At 46.6% G+C, this 19965-nt stretch overlaps 1 protein-coding gene across 6 annotated transcripts in view; it reads right to left on the bottom strand.

Moving 5' to 3' along the window:
- The window catches only part of LOC132235624 (solute carrier family 22 member 4), a 43117-nt gene that overhangs the window by 5831 nt on the left and 17321 nt on the right, over positions 1-19965 (bottom strand). For 5 of the 6 annotated variants that reach the window (XR_009453063.1, XR_009453062.1, XM_059698334.1 and 2 more), the window contains exons 3-7: positions 18361-18515; positions 10674-10845; positions 6520-6646; positions 3778-3878; positions 255-469 (exon numbers count right to left, since the gene is read on the bottom strand). Coding sequence is in view for 4 of the 6 variants with exons in the window: in XM_059698334.1 (XP_059554317.1) it covers positions 255-469; positions 3778-3878; positions 6520-6646; positions 10674-10845; positions 18361-18515 (770 nt within the window). In the remaining 2 variants the exon portion in view is untranslated. The remainder of the gene's footprint in view (positions 1-254; positions 470-3777; positions 3879-6519; positions 6647-10673; positions 10846-18360; positions 18516-19965) is intronic. The other variant, XM_059698336.1, reaches the window with a different exon arrangement.

Below are 19965 nucleotides of genomic sequence, written 5' to 3'. Positions count from 1 at the left end.
TCTATGACAGGGATGACTGGGAGTGTTGTTTTTCCTTTTCAGGTAATGATTTCCGACTCTCCAAGCTGACTCATCTGTTTGAGGGGTGTTTTTTTGAACATGGGAAATTACATAATTAACTATCATTTGTCTAATTGACTTATGAATGGTATATGATGGGAAGGATACATAAACAGGGAGCAGTGACCAATAATTAGCCCAAATCAAGGTGTAGGTCTTTTCTGTTAAGCTGTTACTATTGGTTAACTTCTTACCTGCAGGTACCAGTTGAATTAAGAGAAGCACGCCTCCTCCGAAGAACAGCACCCCAGCTATGATATACCGCCTGGGCAGGGTTCGCAGGAGCAGCCAGGCTGTAATGTAAGCTGGAACTTCAATCAGGGCAGAGAGGAAACAGTTCAGGTAGGCATCTCCATGTAAATTAGGAGAGTTGAGAGACAGAGCGAAGTAACCGACTGAGGTTAGCATCCTAAAAGACAACAGACACAACAAGTGATAAAAGGATGGTATGAATCACTCTAAACTTTCATAATGGTCAAGAAATTGTCTAGATTCTGTTTTCCTATATGTAGCCACTAACTACATATGGCTATTTAAAAGTAAATACATTAAAATTAAATAAAATCAGCCCTGACCGGTTTGGTTCAGTGGATAGAGCATCGGACCACAGACTGAAGGGTCTCAGGTTCGATTCCGGTCAAGGGCACATACCTCGGTTGCAGGCTAGATACCTAGCCTCGGTCAGGGTGCATGCAGGAGGTAATCTATTGATGTGTCTCTCTCACATCAATGCTTCTCTCTCTGTGTCTCTCCATTCTCTCTAAAAATCAATGGAGGAATATCTTCGGGTAAGGATTAACAACAACAATAAAAAAATTTAAAAGAAAAAAAAAATCAAAGAATCAGTTCCTCCATCGCACTAGCCACCCTTCAATTGCTTAATAGCCACATGTGGCTAGTGGCTACTATAGTGGACAACACAGATAAAACCATTTTCATCACTGCAAAAAGTTCTATTGGACAGCATACGTCTAGATATACCAGTACACAAAACACCTACCCTGGTCTAGTTAATTTTATATTTCAATATTTCCTGAACAGTTTGTACATCTTCATTCCCTTAGAGCTATTATTTGAAGAAAGAATGTATGTCAGTCATGTCAGTGAACATAAAATCCAGACTTCATTCTTACCAAAAAACAAGAAGGAAAAGGAGAAACATAGGTAATACTGTGGGATCTACTTGTAGTAAATTCCAAAAGGTTTAGTAAAATTCACTTTAGGGGACAGAATGGAGACCCATAATGCTTCCAAGTATTACAAAGTGCACACCATATATCCCGTCATTACAGTTAACATCCACGGAAAACCTTCTCTGTGGAAAAATCACTGCCCTGTGCAGAAGTTTGCTTATTATTCACATGAATGAAAGCAAAGGATATCTGAAGAATCTTTTCAGGACACTGTTGAAGATAGGTTAGGTAGCACAAGGGCTATTCCAAAATACAACAAAAATTAAACTTGATTGCTCTAGGAATCCTACTGATTTTCACATTTGGTAATAAGAGCAGCTTAGATAAAAACCAGTGCCTATGCTGACAGGTGTGAACTAGGGAGGCCTACAGTGAGGGAGGAAAGCCAGGTGCCTGGACACATTTGCTGAATTCAGTCATAAGCTCTGTCGTCGGTTTCCTTGAACTGCAAAACGGGATGGCCCTAAAAATAGACTAGCTGCAGTCTGAACCTACTAGTTATGACAATCATCCTTCTTTCTGTTGCCATCATGGGATAGGTATGGTTTTTTTTCCTTCTTCCTCATTTCTTGGCAGATCTATTATTAAAACTAGTCTACAAAGTCAATTCATTATTTCGATGCCTTAAAATCTCTCGGTAGCCTGCCGGTGTGGCTCAGTGGTTGAACATCGACCTATGAACCAGGAGATCACAGTTTGATTCCCTGTTAGGGCACATGCCCAGGGTTGTGGGCTTGATCCCCACTGTGGGGCGTGCAGGAAGCAGCCAATCAATGATTCTCTCTCATTATTAATGTTTCTGTCTCTCTCGCTCCCTCCCTTCCTCTTTGAAGTCAATTAAAAAAAAATATATATAAAAGAATTTTTAAAAAATCACTTGGTAGTTTGCAATTGGCAGGTATAAAAAGCTTGTCAAAAACCTTAATCTGGGCCCTTGCCAGGTGGCTCAGTTGATTGGCACATTGTCCTGTACACCAAAAGGTTTTGGGTTCAATACCCAGTCAGGGCGTGTACTTAGGTTGCAGATTCGATCCCCAGTCAGGGCCCATAAGTTTCTCTCCACACCACTCCATCCCCCCTCTCTAAAATCAATAAACATATACTCCAGTGAGGATTATTTAAAAACAAAAACAAACTCCAATCTAGGCAGTAGGGGTTCAGGTTATTCTAATCTCCCTGTTCAATTGCCAGTATAGCTTCAGGAAGTAGGAGCTGAATTAGAATCTTGGCTTCAGGCACCAAGGACATCATTAGCCTTAATCCCAATGGAGGGACCCTTTCCCTGTGGGCCACAGTGCAGCAGACTTTATTGTTCCCTGTGACTTATTTTTTCAGTATCCAGTTCCATGAATTGAATTGAGGCATCTCCAAATAACTTAAAATTTTACTAGTGGCCCAGTGCACGAATTCGTGCACATTGAAAGGAAATTAATTAGAAGAAATATTTTAATATCGCCATTCGCCCTTTCTCTATAATAGAAGTGTCAATGAAATTCACGATCAACAACAGATCGAAACACACACGTGCGATTGGTGCCAGTGAGAGCTTTATATGTATCGCTGCACAGGCGAGTCAACTTAGCCTTTTATAGGTATAGAATAAACTTGCTTAATTAGACCTCCTTTTTGATTTAAACTTTTCCAGCCCAGTGAAGCACCCCAACTTCTCTTTCAGGTGTCAGCAACACAGCAGTAAATATCAACACGAAGCAGATTATTATTGTAGATCATGCAGGGAGAACAAAAGATAAAATATTTAACTATAGCAGTGTTTGACTATATTTTGCGCAGTGAGAAAACCTGAAGTCATTTTCAAGCTCCACCATTTTTTACTTCTTTTCAGTTTGGTCAAGTTTCTAAGCTTTCTAAATCTCTGTTTTCTGGCTAATGAAAAGAAAATAGGATTCCACCAAGTCTCCTATCTACCTACTCCAGGACTTCTGTGAGGATCAAATGAGATAAGGCACAGGAAAATGCTTCACAGACATGTTGTTAAAGTGTAAAATGTTTGTACCTGGCTATAAAGCAAGTCATGTTCCTGGGCTGAAGAAACTGCAAGGAGGCTAGTTGCTAGGGAGAGGAAGCCGGGCATTGCTACGCGACGTCATTACCCAGGGCCCACAGCCACTGTTTCCAGGCTGGGCTGTGGGCTGCATTTTGCGCCATGGGGTTTGCTGCGATTTGGTGGGCTGTCGCTCTGGGGTGGTGGCGGGGCCTGTGTCCCACTTGGGAGAAGCTAAGTATTGCTTTGTGGGCTCCAGGTCTGTGGTGCTGTTTCTCTGTAAATGGCCAGTGTGCATCATGGCAGCTCCTGCATTGAGCATCGGCCCCCTGGTGGTCAGTGCATGTCATTGTGACCGGTTGGACAGTCAGACACTTAGCATATTAGCCTTTTATATATATAGATAATTTTTATTTTGTCTCATGAAGACCCAGGCCTTGTCCTGATGTTCTCCTGAATTAAAGAAAATTAGTCGTATACTTATGTGCTGTATATCACACTTCCAGATCACTTATTACTTACCATAGCAGTATAAACATAATGGTTATTGTGGCAATATTTCTTGTCCTGAACAGGTCCAGAATAAAAACTTTCTCCTGCTTCAGGGGTCTTAGCTCCTGTAGCTAAAATAATGCAAATAACCATGAGATTAAGAGCTAGTGAGGAAGTATCTTTGGCCATGACAGCATGGGAAAAACTTATGCACTTTACCTTGAATATGCTTAGAAATCAGGAATTCTCGGGGAATAAGAGCATGTACATATATGACGCTTTATTCTAACACAAATATTTGTGGCTAATTTAAGACAGAAGCCTTTAACATATATAACATTGGCTCCACTGTCTCTTACAGAAAGCCTGACTGCTGGCATAGCCATTCCTTGCCTCATGCCAATCACTATGGGCACCTGAATCACACTGAGTTGTGATCCTTGCATTGGTAGGGCTATATGCCTTGAGGTCCCTGTCTGCTTTTTATACTTTTCTTGTTGAGGTCTCTGAGTCAGAACAGACTTGAACAGATTTGAGTTAACTGTGGGACCTTGGAAAAGTTACTATTTATCCTCTCTCAGCCCCCATTTACTTCTCTGTAAAATAGGATGCCCCCCAAAAACTGTATACACACTTTGAACAATTAATTCCAATGGGTTAAATCTGAAAAGAAATATCAATTGAGCTATCAGCTGTTAAGTGTGTATACATTTTGGAGGGAATATATATATATATATATACATACATATATATATTCCCACAATATATATAGAGAGAGTTGAGAAGATTAAATATAGCTTAACATATACCTGAACTATGTAAATGCCCAATATATTTTAACTGTTAACATTATTACTGAGCCATTGAGAAGATGCCAGCTGTCAGTGGTGAGTGGTAATTTCTTACTGCTATCAATGGGCTCCCCTCCTTTACTTAAAAAACAACAACTTTATTGTTGAAAGATTACATATGTCCCCTCCTTCCCCCCATTGACCCCTTCTAGCCTGCCCCTGCCCCTTACCCCAGGCCTTCACCACACTATTGTCTGTGTCCATGGGCGATGCATATACGTTCTTTGGTTAATCTCTTCCCACCCACCCATCCCCACCTTCCCTCTGAGCCCTCCTTTACTTTTAATTTACTGATGTTAATTTGCCATGAGTTAGGAATCTAGATAACCAAGCTTATTAGCATTCAAACTAAAAAGTTACACGGCTCTGGGGTGGAGAATCTTTGTGGGATAAAGTGCAAGGACTTTATGGTGTGTGTACAGCGAGGCTGAGAAAGGAGGTTCAATAATAAAAGAAGTGAGGGTGCCAGCCGCCTTTGTAGCTGGTGTTCCCCAGGTATTAGCATCCTTCTCTCAGGAATACTCAGATGCCTCCTCATGCAGCTCACAGGCATATTACCTTGTTTCTTCTACACTACTTGGAGCACGCTGCTCTGTGACGACCACAAAGCAAAGCCCCTGCATCGCTGAAGGGAAGCTGGAGGGCTCTGGGAGTAGCGCTATGCACAGGTGGGCCTGTGAGTCAGGCCTATGCTGGCATTTGGTGCTTCCACAGGGCCCTTGTGAAAGTGCAGATTGCTGGATCCCACCTGAACCTGCTTAATTACACACTCTTTCTTGCGGGGGGGGGGGGGGGGGCAGATGCCTGGGAATCTGAATTTTAAGGTCCCTTGAGTGATTGTGATAGGCAGCCACATTCGGAAACTTCAGGATAAGAACATTCTTATATCCAGTGCTTTTGCTTGGCCTGTGTGAAGCCACCAAAATGCCTTTGGACCAGGCACCAAGCAAGTTGGAGATGCTTCAGCAAGGAAATCCGAGAAGCTTGAGATTGCTTTCCAAATGATACTACTTTTCATTCTTTCCTGTCCAAGTTAACACCACTGCTCCTCATATCAGGTAAAAAAGCCCAGGTAAGTGCATGCACTTTTGCACTGGAGAGACCGAGTGAGACTTCTAGCTGTGGATCCTGGGAAAATTACTTAACTTCTCTGTACCTCGGTTTCCTCTCCTGAGAAACAGGCATATGGCTAGAATGAGCATCTGGCAGATTTGCCATCACCATCCCGAGCAGGCTGCATTTGCTGGTGCAGGGCTCTGCAGATCCTCCTAAAGAAGATTCTACCTGGGAGGTGAGCAGGGGAGGTGACTGGGCCTTGGGAAAGCACAAGCTCCCTTTCCCTCCATGGGCCCAACCAGTTCAGGTCCAATGTGCCTCACGGCAGGAAGAAAGGCAAGCGGTTAGGAGCCAGTGGTCCCGGATTGCGAGACGGATGTCCGACTGCCGGTTTAGGCCCGATCCCGCTGTGGGATCGGGGCTAAACTGGCAGTTGGACATCCCCCGAGGGGTCCCAGATTGTGAGAGGGTGCAGGCTGGGCTCAGGGACCCCCTCCGCTCAATGCATGAATTTCGTGCACCGGGCCTCTAGTATATATATAATATATATTCACCAGTATGTAGCTGCATCAATGGTATGGAGCAATACCAATAAAAAGTTGGAGATGAACTTGCAAAAAGGAAGGGAACTAATGTTTAGTTAACACTTGTTTATGCTAAGCAGTTTACATATATTATTGCATTTAATTCATACACAGCTCTTTATAGTGGGTTTTATCTCAGAATTTAATCATCGTTGTGTCTCTAAGGCCTTGGACAGAGCCTGGTACCTGGTGGGCACTCAAAATACATTGAATTAAATTAAATTCCATTAAGATCAAGAATGCGTGACTGACCTCAAGAGAAAACATCTGCAAATGCTTACCTCCACAGGATCAAAAATCACCGCCGGGACCGCTACATTGTTCATTTTTGCAGCTTTTTGGATGATCTCTTCAGCCTCTCTAAATCTTCTCTGGGATATCAGCCACCGCGGAGATTCAGGAATAAACCTAGAATTCATTTTTAATGGTTTACACTTTTTCACAAAGGCAGGGTTTGACACTATTAACCATAAGTTGTTCCCCAAATAATTTTTATTTTGTAAAATTCTAGTTTGTTTGTTTTTTAAAGCTGAGGCCTCATAATATTTCCATTGGTTATAGGAATAAATAAAAGCGCTTTCACATTTCAAAGTTCTGAGCAAATCACAAGACTGATCATCAGTGGTATTTGAAGCCAGGAGCAGTGCAAGGTATAACGTTAACTGTGCAGGGGTTTAAGCCAGGGTAGCTGGAGACGGCCATCAAAAACGTAATAGCCAAGTGTGGCTCTTCAAGGGAACACAGCCCAGTGTCGCTCAGTGTGTCCGTGCTGAGGAGACTCCCGGGAGCCCCAGCTGGTGCTGCGCTCAAGTCTGTGTGTTAAGACGGCCACCTGTGCTCCTCGCGCACTTCCTGTCCTCAGCGGAGAAGGTGGGTGCCCTGACGCCTCCTGTGGGCTGTCCTCCTCACCTTCAACAGAGCCCCGGGTCAGCGAGCCCCCAAACCAGATTTGGGGAGACAGCCAATGTTGTCTTTTTTTTTAATGTCTAGAAAGTTAATTTTAAAAATTATACAATCTTCCTACATTTTAATTGATGGTCAAACACAGTTGACTTCTTTCCTAATTTTTCTATTTTTTCTTTTTCTATTTATTTTTATCATGCACATATTTATTTATATTTTAACATTCCTTCCCAGTTTTTATTTCTTAGGATCTCTTAGCCATTCTTCTGCCGGCTCTTGTTTTCCTTACCTATTCATCAGTACTTAGTTATAGTAGAAAGTAAATTACGTGTAGCAGATACAGAGGCCTCCTATACTTAAATGGGCCCCTCCAAAGCCTCAAGAGGAATGACCTCAGAGGAAAAGACAACTGATCGAATAGCCAACCCCAGCTCCCTGTCCCAGCCACCCAGCACAATGGCTGAAAACTGAACCCAGTTTGCATTTTTCAGAAGATGCCCTTACGTGGTCCCCGTTGCAACCATGATGATGTCAGGTCACTGACCTTCGGTAATTAGAGCTGGGCTGTCCAGTACAGTAGGCACTAACCACATGCAGCTCTTGAGCTAGTGTGACTGAGGAAATGAATTTTAATTTCATTTACTTTTAATCAATTTTAATTTTAAAAGCAGCATGTGGCGAGTGACTACTGTCTTAGTGCAGAATGAGGGGTCTTACTACACAGCCACAGTGTACATCAGGGCACTTTGGCTTCTGAGCAGTATCTTTCCCCAACCAGGTTGTTCTAAAAATATCCCATCTTTCTTACTACAGGCCCTGAGGGCCATCATTGGCCTCAGGCTCCTAATGTGTAGGCAGCTGGATATTGCAAAGCTTTCCCCACATTGCATCTATGGGCTCCCTCCCCACCCTCTATCACATACTTCATTTAAACTTGTGGGCAAGCCTTTTAAAGGAAACTTGGGGCATAAAAAATCCCCAAGCCACCTGCAATGACTCTGTTCCCCTCCCACTTCCAGCCACGTACTCAGGCTGACTGCAATCCCTACTACTGAGCTGCCATGGGTGTTGGTGTATGAAGAATCAAGTCTAGCTGATCACTTATAAAGTCAGTGGAGCACCACGCGAGGTTGTACACGATAGTCTCTCTGTAGTTTTAATTCACAATGAACAGGGGCGGGGGTTGCTGGAGAGTCTGTGTCACTCACTGACGGGTGGCAGAGAGCCCGGCAGCCCGAAGCATCCCCACACCATCCCAGCCCATTGCTCCAGCATCGTAAGGACAAGATGTTCAGAACAAAGTGATTTTGTTTTTGTAGGAAAATGGTAAGACTATTGTTTTAACCTTGCAGGACCAGCATGCAGCTTGTTAGTGCTGGCCCTGGACGGCGTCTGTGTGGGGCAGTGCTGGCCCTGAACAGTGTGCCCATAGCCAGGAGCACTCCCGGACCAGCCAGTGGGCAGCAGAAGATAGGACTCTCCTTAGGGCAAGAGTGAGGCCGCTCCTCATGGGATGGGCCTTCTCAGCTGGAAACTCAAGGGGCTGACCTATCAGAGTTATTCCTTGCTGTGCTTGCTATTTGGTTCTGAGGGCAAGATCCAAGTCCCACAAATTAAAATCCCTACTAATCTCTTAATCAGAACCCTTCAATTTCTCTCTCTCTCTCTCTCTCTCTCTCTCTCTCTTTCTCTCTCTTTCTCTCTCTCTCTCTCTCTCTCTCCCCCCCCCTCTGAGAGACGTATATAGTTATAAGTTTGATTATAACATATTTTAAAAGTACTGGTCTCTTATGCCAAAAGGATGAGAGCCAGGGAACATAAATTATTAAAATCATTCATCTGAAGAGGCAGAAAATAACCTATGAATAATCTTGTCTTGTGTCTTCAGAGAGCACTGGGTCACCAAAAGCAGTTACACTAGATTCAGTTAGCAAGGAGTTGTGGGTAGAGGGTGTGACGGTGATGATGATGATGATGGTGACTCCTCTTCCGGAAAATGGCCCTTGCTTTCCTCGGAGGCAGAGCTGTGCAGATGATGGCCTGCCCTTATTCACCATAAGCTTCCTAATCATCAGACTGGGTTCCAGAGGAAACCTCCAAATCAGAATAGTAGCTCACCTTTCACACAATGTCTCTCACATTCCAGGGAAATAAGGGGGGAAAGGTGCTCTCTCCCCCCATGCACACCCATGCCAAAAATTTACACTGGTAAACCATAGAGTTTTAGAAGTCATGAGACAGTAGCTTGGAGTGGGTCCAACCTGAGCCATCTGGTTCAACAAGGCCAGTATGTGCTACCTATCAGCCTCTATGGCTGCACAACACTTGCAGCAAGATAACGGACTTACAGGCACCTCTCCAGGCAGCGTGTCCACAGGACAGGGCAACCAGGAGGGCTAGTCTAAATTGTGAGTTCCAAAAAGTGATCAAAGGAGCATTCACTGTGTGCAAGTAGGTAGGGCTCAAACAGTTCGATAAAAACAGTCACTGCTGGGATATTTATTGTTGCTGTTGTTAATCTTCATCTGAGGATATTTTCCCATTGATTTTTAGAGAGTAGAAGGGAGAGAGGGGGAGAGGGAGAGACACTGATGTGAGAGACACACATCAGTTGCCTCCTGCACACTCCTCAACTGAACCCGGGGATCCAACCTGCAACCTAGGTACCTGCCCTTGACTGGGAACCGAACCTGAAACCCTTTGGTGCATGGGCCAGCGTTCTAACCACTGAACTACACTGACCAGGGCACTGCTGGGAGATTTGATTTCAATGTCCTGAAACCAAACAAAAAAGAATTGAGAGAGAGAGAGGGAGAAAGAGAGAGAGAGAGAGAGAGACCCAGCGATGGAAGAAATCCCTTTTCCTCTTGCTTAAATGTGAAAAACCAAAGAAATGGGGAATCCCCAAAAAGAGGGTGTGGCTGGGACCAGATTCCCTTTTTCTTGATCTGCTCTCTCACCTGAAATCTCCCATGGAACTATAGAGGGAAAACCTAGGGCTAGTGATTTTGTGATTGTGTGATTCCCATACTCATGTCAAAATGGGGTTGGCGGGTTGAGGGAGGAGAGAAGAGGTCATTTCTCTGACAACTCACTAAAGGGAAGTAATTCTCTCGCCTTTCTAGATAAAGCAGATAAACAGGCACTCCTTAGATGCTGGAGGACAGAAACGACATTAGTTGAGTCCATAGGGAGCAAGAGAGTTCCTAGAGAAAAGTGTCAAAACACCTGGGGTGGGAGGGGCAGTGGAGTTCTAAACAACAAAACCCAACGAGACCATCTCCACAAATGAAAACCACCACCAACAGCAGACAAGACTGGGGAGGGGCAAAGGCTGGATTTCCTGAGAAGGTGCTTCGTGGGACAGAGGAGAATTAAACCCCAGCACACAGACCCACCCAGCCAGTCTCTGGGCTTTGAGGCCCAGCCTCAGCCAGCTCCAGTGAGATCACAGCAGGGTCAGCACCCGGCTCTCGGCTCCAGGCTGTGCTGGCCAGCAGCAGGGGGCTGTCTGGGGCTGAGCCACACTCACCACCATAGCGGGACGCACAGCAGCCCCGGCACGGTCAGCGCCAGCAGCAGCATCCGCCAGTCTCTGATGAAGTGAGCAAACAGTGGCAGCAGCATGTAGCCGACTGCAAAAAATGTGCACACTCCTAACGTAGAGAATATAATACGAACTGACTTGCCAAGAATTTCTGTTCCTGTTCAAAACAAGGGAGGAATATTAGCATTTTAACTCACTTTAATATTTGCTTTATACATCATTACCTGGCAGTTAGAGTTCAAACTGTAGTCACTTACAGAAGGGAAAAGGCGTTTGTTTCATAGCCCAGGCAGGAGTGGTCAGGGTGGAGGAAGGTGGGAAGTGACTCAAGACTTATCACCTTATAGAAAGCTAAGTTTTTATTTTAAAAGAGCCATACATTATTTTTTTTATATAAAGATCATTTCATGTCTTAGAAATAGCAAGCCCAGCCCCGAGAGGTAACCTCTTCTGGGAATGCCACATTTCCAAACCCAGAGCCCCACGGTGAGGAGCAAGAGGTGGTCCAGGAGACAGTGGGGGCTCTTTTGAGGCGCTTTGCGGGGGCACCGTGCCTTGAGCCTTTCCCACTGTTCTCCACCGCACAGACACAGGCGCTGGAGAGCTCGGTCACTGAGTGGTGCTCGGACACTCTTAGCCTCCCGTGAGCCCTGAGAAGTGACGCATGGGATCCAGCTGGCTCCGGAATGTGCACAGAACAGGCCCCGGCGCCAGGGGCTCCTTCCCCGGCAGCCACATTGTGCCCAGGGATCAGCCCCAGGCAGACACAGGCCATTTAGACCAGGAAAGAGAGCAGGCGCAGTTCTGCTGGCCCGGCAGACAGCGGCCCTGGAGCTGGCCACACGCAGGAAACTCCAATGAGCTTTCCCAGAACAGCACAAAGGCCCAAGACTGCTTGGTGTTGGGCCCTGTTTTGGGAAAGGACATGCAGGTGGCTGCTGGGTCCTGCTCTGCTCAGAGCCACAATGGCTGGCTTGGCACCAGTTCTCCCAGAGACGCCGCCCACCCTTCAGAATCCCAAATCAAGCTCCCTCTGTTGTCCCGAAGCTCAGGCCCTCTGCACAGAGTCCACTCGTGGTCCCCAGGGGCGGAGATCTGGCCAATGGCAAGCGCTCCACCTTCTGTTTGAGGTCTTTCCACCACTACACAGAAGTAGCCCGGGAAATACAAAATAGACCATTCAAACATCATTCAGGTTTGGCGTTCAAGACAGGTTTTCTCAACCATGTTTAAATGCCCTAATCACAGACTAAGGAATAAGGGGCTAATTACAGAGAAGTAGTAAAATTACTGATTTCCCATGCCTTCCTGTCCCAGCCCCTGCCCCACTTCTTCCTTACTCAGCCTGACTGAGCCATACGCCTCTGGGGCTCCCTCTGAAACAGCCATTTCTAAAACCAGACTGATAGACATGGCCAGTACTGCGTGCCTCTCTCATCCTAGAGACTGTGGACAAGAGACCCAACCACCCAGGCATTTCTCAGCCTCTAAATTCATTTCCAAGGATCGGGCCTGACCATTTTGAGGATCATGAATGTTATTTCCAGATCTTTTCTTACTGCATTAATGACCTTCCTACCACTCCATAGGAAGACTGCCCATGCCATGGTTTCTAAACACTTTGCCTGTGATTACGATGACATAGAAATGAATGGGGGGGTGTTTTATTCCTGAGCAGAGATTCAGAAGTGAAGTGGCAGAGGATTTGATTGCGGAGAACAGAAAGTGCACAGGACCATGTGAGAAATCTTGTAGACTCATGAGGCCAAGGGAGCTCCCTCATAGTTCCATGCCCCTGATCAGAGAGAGAAGTTATACCACTAGATTCCTGGATCATCTCCCTCTCTAAGTTTGGGTCCCAGGCCAGAACAGAGTTGTTCTGACTTTGCTGAGTAACCATGGGGGACAGATGCTTCGTAAATCTACCTCTTTGCCTTTCTGTGCATGGAGCAATGTGGATGGCATGAACCTGAACAGTTGCTTGTTAGCACAACTTTCTGCTCTCTGTCTTTTAGATAATCACCTTCCTAAACCATCACCATCATCACCATCATCATCATCTTCATAGCTAGCTTTTTTTTTGAGTAGGCACTTTGTGTCAGGTTCCAGATTGAGTGTTAACCTATATTATCTTTTTGAATCTTCACAATAATTATAGAAGGATATTACTTCTATCTTATAATGTAATCTGCTGAGACTTAAAGAGTTGGAATACATCGCCTAACTTCACACATATGTAATAAATGGGGCAGCCAGGATTTAAGTCTGGTCTGGTTTTAAAATATATATTTTTATTGATTTCAGAGAGAGGAAGTAAGAGGGAGAGAGGGATAGAAACATCAATCAAGAGACAGAATCACTGATTGGCTGCCTCCTGCATGCCCCCTGCTGGGGATCAAGCCCACAACTTGGGCATGTGCCCTGACCAGGAATTGAACTGTGACCTCCTGGCTCATAGGTCAACACTCAACCACTGAGCAACACTGACCGGGCAAGTCTGGTCTGTTTGACCTATGGGTAACGTCTAGAAAAAATAATCTGGGGACAGAGCCTAGGCCCTATCGAGCAGACCTTCAACTGAGATTCTGGAGGAGACACACGTGGGTGAGGCCATATCTCCTTTCAGAAGGGAGGATTTGCATTTTATTTGCCTGGGCTGGTCTTTGAACCAGCTGGAGACCAGTTAGTCTTGGTCTGGTAGGGCCTCTGAGTGCCTCTCAGGAGTAAAACTCTGACATCTAAGCTAACGTGGCATTTCGACCAGAATGTTTGCCCACTGATTGCCACCACCAACTATCTGAGCACTCTCTCCAAGAAGGAGGGACTCAGAGAGGGCCAGCCTCACTTCCACACTGATCGGGCCTTTCTGTGGTAGTCAATCACGGATCCAGTCAGGCACTACTGAATCCATTCCCTGTGGAGGCAAGACCTGCCCCTCCATGAATGACCAACAGAGGCCTGCCGCTGACCCGAGGCCAAGAAACAAGACCATGGTGCAGTCACCAGGATATGAGGTAGGACCCAGGAGTTCCTGGGCTCCTTGATGCTCATTTGTTATTCATGTGACTCACAGTCCTACTTTATGAAGTTAATTACTATGGAAACTGATATAACGTATGTAAAGTGACTTATAGAGTGCCTGGTATATGGTAGGTGCTCAAGAACATAATTCCTTTATTCTGGCCGAAACCGGTTTGGCTCAGTGGATAGAGCGTCGGCCTGCAGACTGAAAGGTCCCAGGTTCGATTCCGGTCAAGGGCATGTACCTGGGTTGCGGGCACATCCCCAGTAGATGTGCAGGAGGCAGCTGATCGATGTTTCTCTCTCATCGATGTTTCTCTCTATCTCTCTCTCTTCCTCTCTGTAAAAAATCAATAAAATATATAAAAAAATAAAATAAAATAATTCCTTTATTCTGGTCAAACAGTTGAAATGTGCTAGGTGTTAGAGGAATGATGGGAAGTACAGTGCCTTTGACCAAGAGACCCAATGGAAGGCAGCAAAACCTCTCTTTGCTCCCCAGAAAATACTCAGAAGTCCCTTCAAATTAACAAATATTCTCCTGCTCCGGGCCTCCTATCTCCCCTCGAGGAACCTTCACAGATCATTCTAGTTACAAGTAACCTTTCCTATCTCTGCGTATACCCATAAAAGTTACCTGCACCCCCCCTCCTGCCTCACCCATGATGACCCATGTCCTTAGTAATAACTGTATTCTCAGCCTCTGCCAACCAGATGTGAACTCTTTGAAAACAGGAGTGAGTCCTTGCTTCTTCTCTCACATAGTGCAGTTCAAACAAGGGGTGTCAGCAAATTTCTGCATCTTTTTAAACGTATTTCTACCCCATTTCATCCCTTGAAGATTTTCAATGTAATAAAATGATGATAGCATTAAAATAAAATATAAATAAAGGTTAAAAGTTATATCCAAGAGTAAAGTATAAAAATTTGCAACTGATCACTTTGGAAAAACAGTCTGTCAGTTCCTTAAATGGTTAAACATACATTACCATAAGACCCAGCAATTCCACTCCTAGGTACATACTCTAGAGTACTGAAAACATATCCACAAAAATATCGTACTTGAATGTTCATAGCACATCCTATATAATAAAAGCCTAATATGCAAATTGTCTCCTCTACCGGGAGTTCAACCTGGAGTTTGACTGGGAGTTCGACCAGGGGGTGGGGCCAGCCAGCCAACCATGGGGAGGGAGGCCCCAGCTGGCAGCTGGCAGCTCCTAGGGACCCTACCCGTGCACGAATTTTGTGCACTGGGCCTATAGTTATTCATAACAGCCCAAAAGTGGAAACAACCCAGATGTCCATCCACTCATGAATGGATGAACAATATGTGGCATGTTCTTACAATGGAATATTGATTCATGCTACAACATGGACCAACCCTGAAAATGTTAAGTGAAGGACTTCATCACAAAGGCCACATATTATATGAATCCATTTCTCAGAAATGTCCAGAATAGACAAATCGATATAGACAGAAAGTACATTAGTGGTTGTAGGTGCTGGGGAAAGAGGGGAGTGGGGAGTGGCTGCTAATGGGTACAGGGTGTGTTTCGGGGTTGATGAAGCATTCTGGAGTTAAATAGAGTTGATAGTTGTACAACATTGGAAGTATACCAATAACCACTGAGTGATAAGCTGTAAAAGAGTATTATGGTATACAAATTATATCTCAATTTAAAGACATTTAAAAATATGTGACTGATAAAGGCTGCATAATTGGTATAGTTAAATTTCAATTTTTCCTGAGCTTTCTGGTAGCCAAAATAATAAAGGAAGATGCAATCAGTTGCATACTTATCAAAGGAACTATCAGAGCTTTAAATAGTTCAACATATTGGAACAAGTACTGAATAGGAGGTTGATGTTAAGAGTACTGGGAAAATATTAAAATTAATGGATCATTCCAGACAGGAGGCAGTTAAGTGTGTGAAATAAATTTAAGCAGCTAGTTATGAGGGATGCCGCTGGCATTTTACCCACAAGGCTGTGGACTGGTTGAAGGCGTTATTTCTGGGAAACAGTAGTAGGATGTAATAGCAGCTGGAGTGTGGGGAGGGTCAGTGTCCTTTGTCCTGAGTGGTCATTTCCTCCTAAACCAGCCCCATTCCTCCTCTCCAGGGGTAGCCCCTTTATGTTCCCTTGGGTAGCACTGCTCTTCTCGCAATGACTCTGGCAGGCTTCTTAAAAAGCAGAGCAAGGAGATCCATTTTTGTACCACTTAGAGAATGAGAGTAATTCAGCTCCTTGAATTAATGTTACTGTGAAGACTCTTAAAACTGGAGATCATCATCGAGAGTCTTGCCAACTCTTCTCTAGAGCCAGAGGGCAAAGTGAAGGCCTAGACAGAACTGGTGAGCCCAGACTCCAAGCTCTGCTTTATTTTAGTCAAAACCAGAAACTCACCATGTTAGCCCTGAAACACCAGGGGGAGCTGCTGTGCTGTGGGTAAGCCAGCCACAGTGGTGCCCTGTACTGACTGGTCCTGTCACCTCACCACACCCCAAGTGCTGATGAGGGAGCCCGCAGGTTCCAGAGTCAGGTTGGTTTTCAGTGACTCTCTTAAGAAGGTTCAGATCTGAGAACCCAACACAAAGCGTCTCGTACAAGGACACAAAGTCAGCAGCTTCCCACAGAGCACAGCTGAGTAAAATGACAGCCAGGGAGGCTCACGAGCACCCTACCACAGCCCTGGGCCCAGGCTGATACTGCACCCAGCGTCCTGCCTGCTGATCCTGGCTGGGACATCTAGGCTCTGACTGATCTTCCTTCCCCCTGGCCCTCTCCCTCGTCTCAGCATGGGCAGCAGGGAGGGGAGTAGGTTGTAGGGTCACGGCCGGCTGGGCGGGCTTCCTTGTAGGACACGTAGGGTGGGCTGCCCCGGCCTCATCTGGTCATACAGGGAAGGCTGCGTGGCCCCCGGAAGCACCCGGTGCCACTGGAAAGGCGGATCTCACTGCTGGACACTCAGCAGAACCTGAGGGAGGCCGTGCCTGGCACAAACCCCACCTGGCTCCCAATCCCAATAACAGGGCCTCCCTGGCTTCACCACAATGCTCTGCCTTCTACTTCCGATGGTCCTTTGTGTCCTCCTGCCAGGGTGTGCTGGCCGCTGGCAGAGCTCTCTGTTTTGAGGAAGCCTGTTTAGTCTCTGGCCCAAGCAGAGCCATACATTGGGCTTCTCAGATACTGGGAAGGCCACCACAAGGAAGACAGATTCTGGGGAATTTAGACAATGAGAAGGATAGACTTTGCTGTGCCCCAAAACCCTGTGTCCTTGGGGCCCATCAGACAATTTCGGCCCCCAAATTCCTCCAATCTCTGGTTTCCAGCATCATTGTCCTGAAGGTCTGTGTCCCTTATACAAATGACTTTCTTAAAAAACAAAAACAACAACAAAAAAAACACTTGCTCCTCTCTTTCCCCCTACAGGGAAGACAGAGACCCCTTCCTGCTGGAGCCGGTAAAGAGGGTGCTATCTACCAGGTCCATGTGGCTTCAACATGCCCTCCCCTCCTCCCCTCTGTAGACACCGAGGCTGGGCCCATGGCAAGGGCTCTTCACAAATGATTAAAGGAGTGGAATTTGAATGATTCCATCTTGGCAACCCGACAAAGGGTGTACATATCCTCAACTAAGAAAACACAGCACCTCCAAATCCAATGAGTCATCCACACTCAAAAGGGATTAGAATCATCTTAGCAGATCGACTTTTGAGATAAAAAGCATCGTGCACCTTTCATTAAAGGTGCACTGCTAATAATTACACTGTGACAACAGGGATAAACTGGGATAGCAGCGAGCCCACAGTGATATATTATCACACTAGATGTGGCATTTGGTGTCTATTGTCCCAGAGGGTAGGTGGGCTTAGAGAGCATGTTAGGGACCCTCATGCCTGTGGAGTCCCTGATCAACCTGCGTGGAGCTCACCTCACTTCCTCCCAGGAAAAGCTGGTGAGGGCCCTAGGGACCTTCTCATGGCCTTCAGCTTGCAGCCTCATATTCCAAAAGCAAGGCAGCTGCTCGGAGACAGGACTACTATCAGCAACCAGGCTGGTCCTGCGCACAGCTGATACCAGTATGCTCTAGGGCGAGAGCCAATCTGCTCAACGGTGGCGGGCTGGCACTGAACTCCGGTCTGATATGTGCCTCTCCCACCTGTGTACTGGCCACACCAACTCTCCTAAGTCCCTCCATGGGCTATGCACAGCTACCAGGAACACTCTTTTGCCCTGTCCCAGGCAGAAGTCTCAAGCTTTCACAGCTCAGATCACAGAAATCCCTCCCCCAAGGCCCCCCACTTTATGCCTCTCTCAAGCCCTGTGCTCCTGAAATGTGTCTCAGTTATTATGTAGCTGGTTCCCACCAGCCTGAACTCTTAGTCGCCACCACATTTCAGGACCCGGCACAGAGCTGGCTCCCTGTGAGTGCCTGCCTTGCCCATGTCTGATCAAAGAGCCTGTGGCTACAGGCCCCCCACCCCCACATCCCAAGCTGATCCCATTTTGGAAGCACAGCTCATAGGCTGAGGTGCTTCCTTCTGTGCTGGGTGAGAGCACCCCCTGTGCCCTTTTCCATGCCCCCTCTTCCCGGGCCTCCCAGAGGGCTGGCAGGAGAAGCCCCAAAGGTAAGAAGCCATTCCTACCTAGAATGAAGGCGACCACGTAGTTGGAGATCTGGCCCATGCCGACAATGACGAATAACACGGTGAACATCTCCCAGTTGGTGGAGAAAATCTGCAGGAAGCTGAAGGCAGTCTGCACAGCCATGGTTGCAAAGAGGATGCTCTTCCTGCCAAACCTGCAGAGGATAGCACAGCACAAAACATGGCCCGGGCAGGTCACGGAGGCACTGCAACTCGGGCGTGTGGGAAGCACCGCATCAGGCACTGCTGTAGACTTCATTCTGGGGGGAGGGGGTTAGGACAGGCTTTTCTCTCTGTCATCCACATCCTCTCAGGTGCCTCCTTGGTGAGGTCTCAGGCATCCACCTGCCCAAGAGTTACCTTGTGAGAGTCTAGGCCTCCTGTGGAACCACCACATTTCAAAAGCACAGAGCAACTTATGCAAGGACCACGTGGAAATCACTTGAGAATGAGCCACAGGTAGAAGCTGACACCACATTTCTAGAAGGTAGGTAACAGCACAGACAGCAGGCACATCTCCTATCAGCAACACGGGACTTCTATGTGTCCAGAACCAAGACTCCCTCTATGGCAGCGGTCTTCAACCTTGGCTGCACTTGGAATCGCCTTCAAAAAATGCTGGAGCCTGTACCCGCCTTCCGAGATTCTTATGTCTGGGATGCAGTTTGGACATTGGGATTTAAACAGTTTTTCTGAGTGAGTATAATGTGCAACCAAAACTGTGAACCACTGCTCTGTGGGAAGTGTAGCTTCCAGGAATGTTCATTAGCGACCCTGTAGTTGGCTTAAATCTTAATTTCACATTTTGATAGTCACCGATGGGAGAAACGGATCACAGATGTTAGCAGAACAGTCTCCCACCCCATTTTCCAAACTCAGGTCTCAGGCTGTTGAGCTTGGGGTCCCATTCGGCTTTGCAGGGGAGGCGCAGCCCCCTCTCTGGGCATCTTCCCAACACTGCCATTTAGCATTCCCGCCTTCCTGCTCTATCCCCACAGACCATTCGGGGGTCAGTGGGCATTTCCCCTGGAGCCGTGATGCCTGCTCCTCATGACTGTGAGCTGGAGATCAGCTCTGTGGCCCCCGTGCCTGGTCAGGGCCCGGTCCACAGCAGAGGTGGTGCACATTAGCAAGCAGTTGCTCACTGTCTGGCCCTGACTCTGGCTGACGGCTGTTTGCGGATAGATCATGTCATCCAAGAGTTAGGGACGGGGTGGGAGGAGTGGTGATGGCAGTGTACCTTTTTAAAAATAATATAACTTTTTATTGATTTCTGAGAGGAAGGGAGAGGGAGAGGGAGATAGCAACATCAATGATGAGAGAGAATCATTGATTAGCTGCCTCCTGCATGTCCTCCACTGGGGATTGAACCCACAACCCAGGCATGTGCCCTGACTGGGAATGGAACCATGGCCTCCTGGTTCATAGGTTGACGCTCAACCACTGAGCCGCACCGGCCGGGCAGCAGCGCACCTTTTTTGAAGAGTTTGGTAACATGAGGATCCACTTCCCAGTGGGTCCCGGGAAGGGGCTGGGTATAGGAAGAACAGGAGGCACCATGGCTGCTCCTGTCACGGACTTGTTGGCCTGAGGGGCCTCCTTTCT

Source organism: Myotis daubentonii, chromosome 5, assembly GCF_963259705.1.
Source record: "Myotis daubentonii chromosome 5, mMyoDau2.1, whole genome shotgun sequence".
NCBI lineage: Eukaryota > Metazoa > Chordata > Mammalia > Chiroptera > Vespertilionidae > Myotis > Myotis daubentonii.
This window is presented reverse-complemented; position numbering and strand designations above follow the sequence as displayed.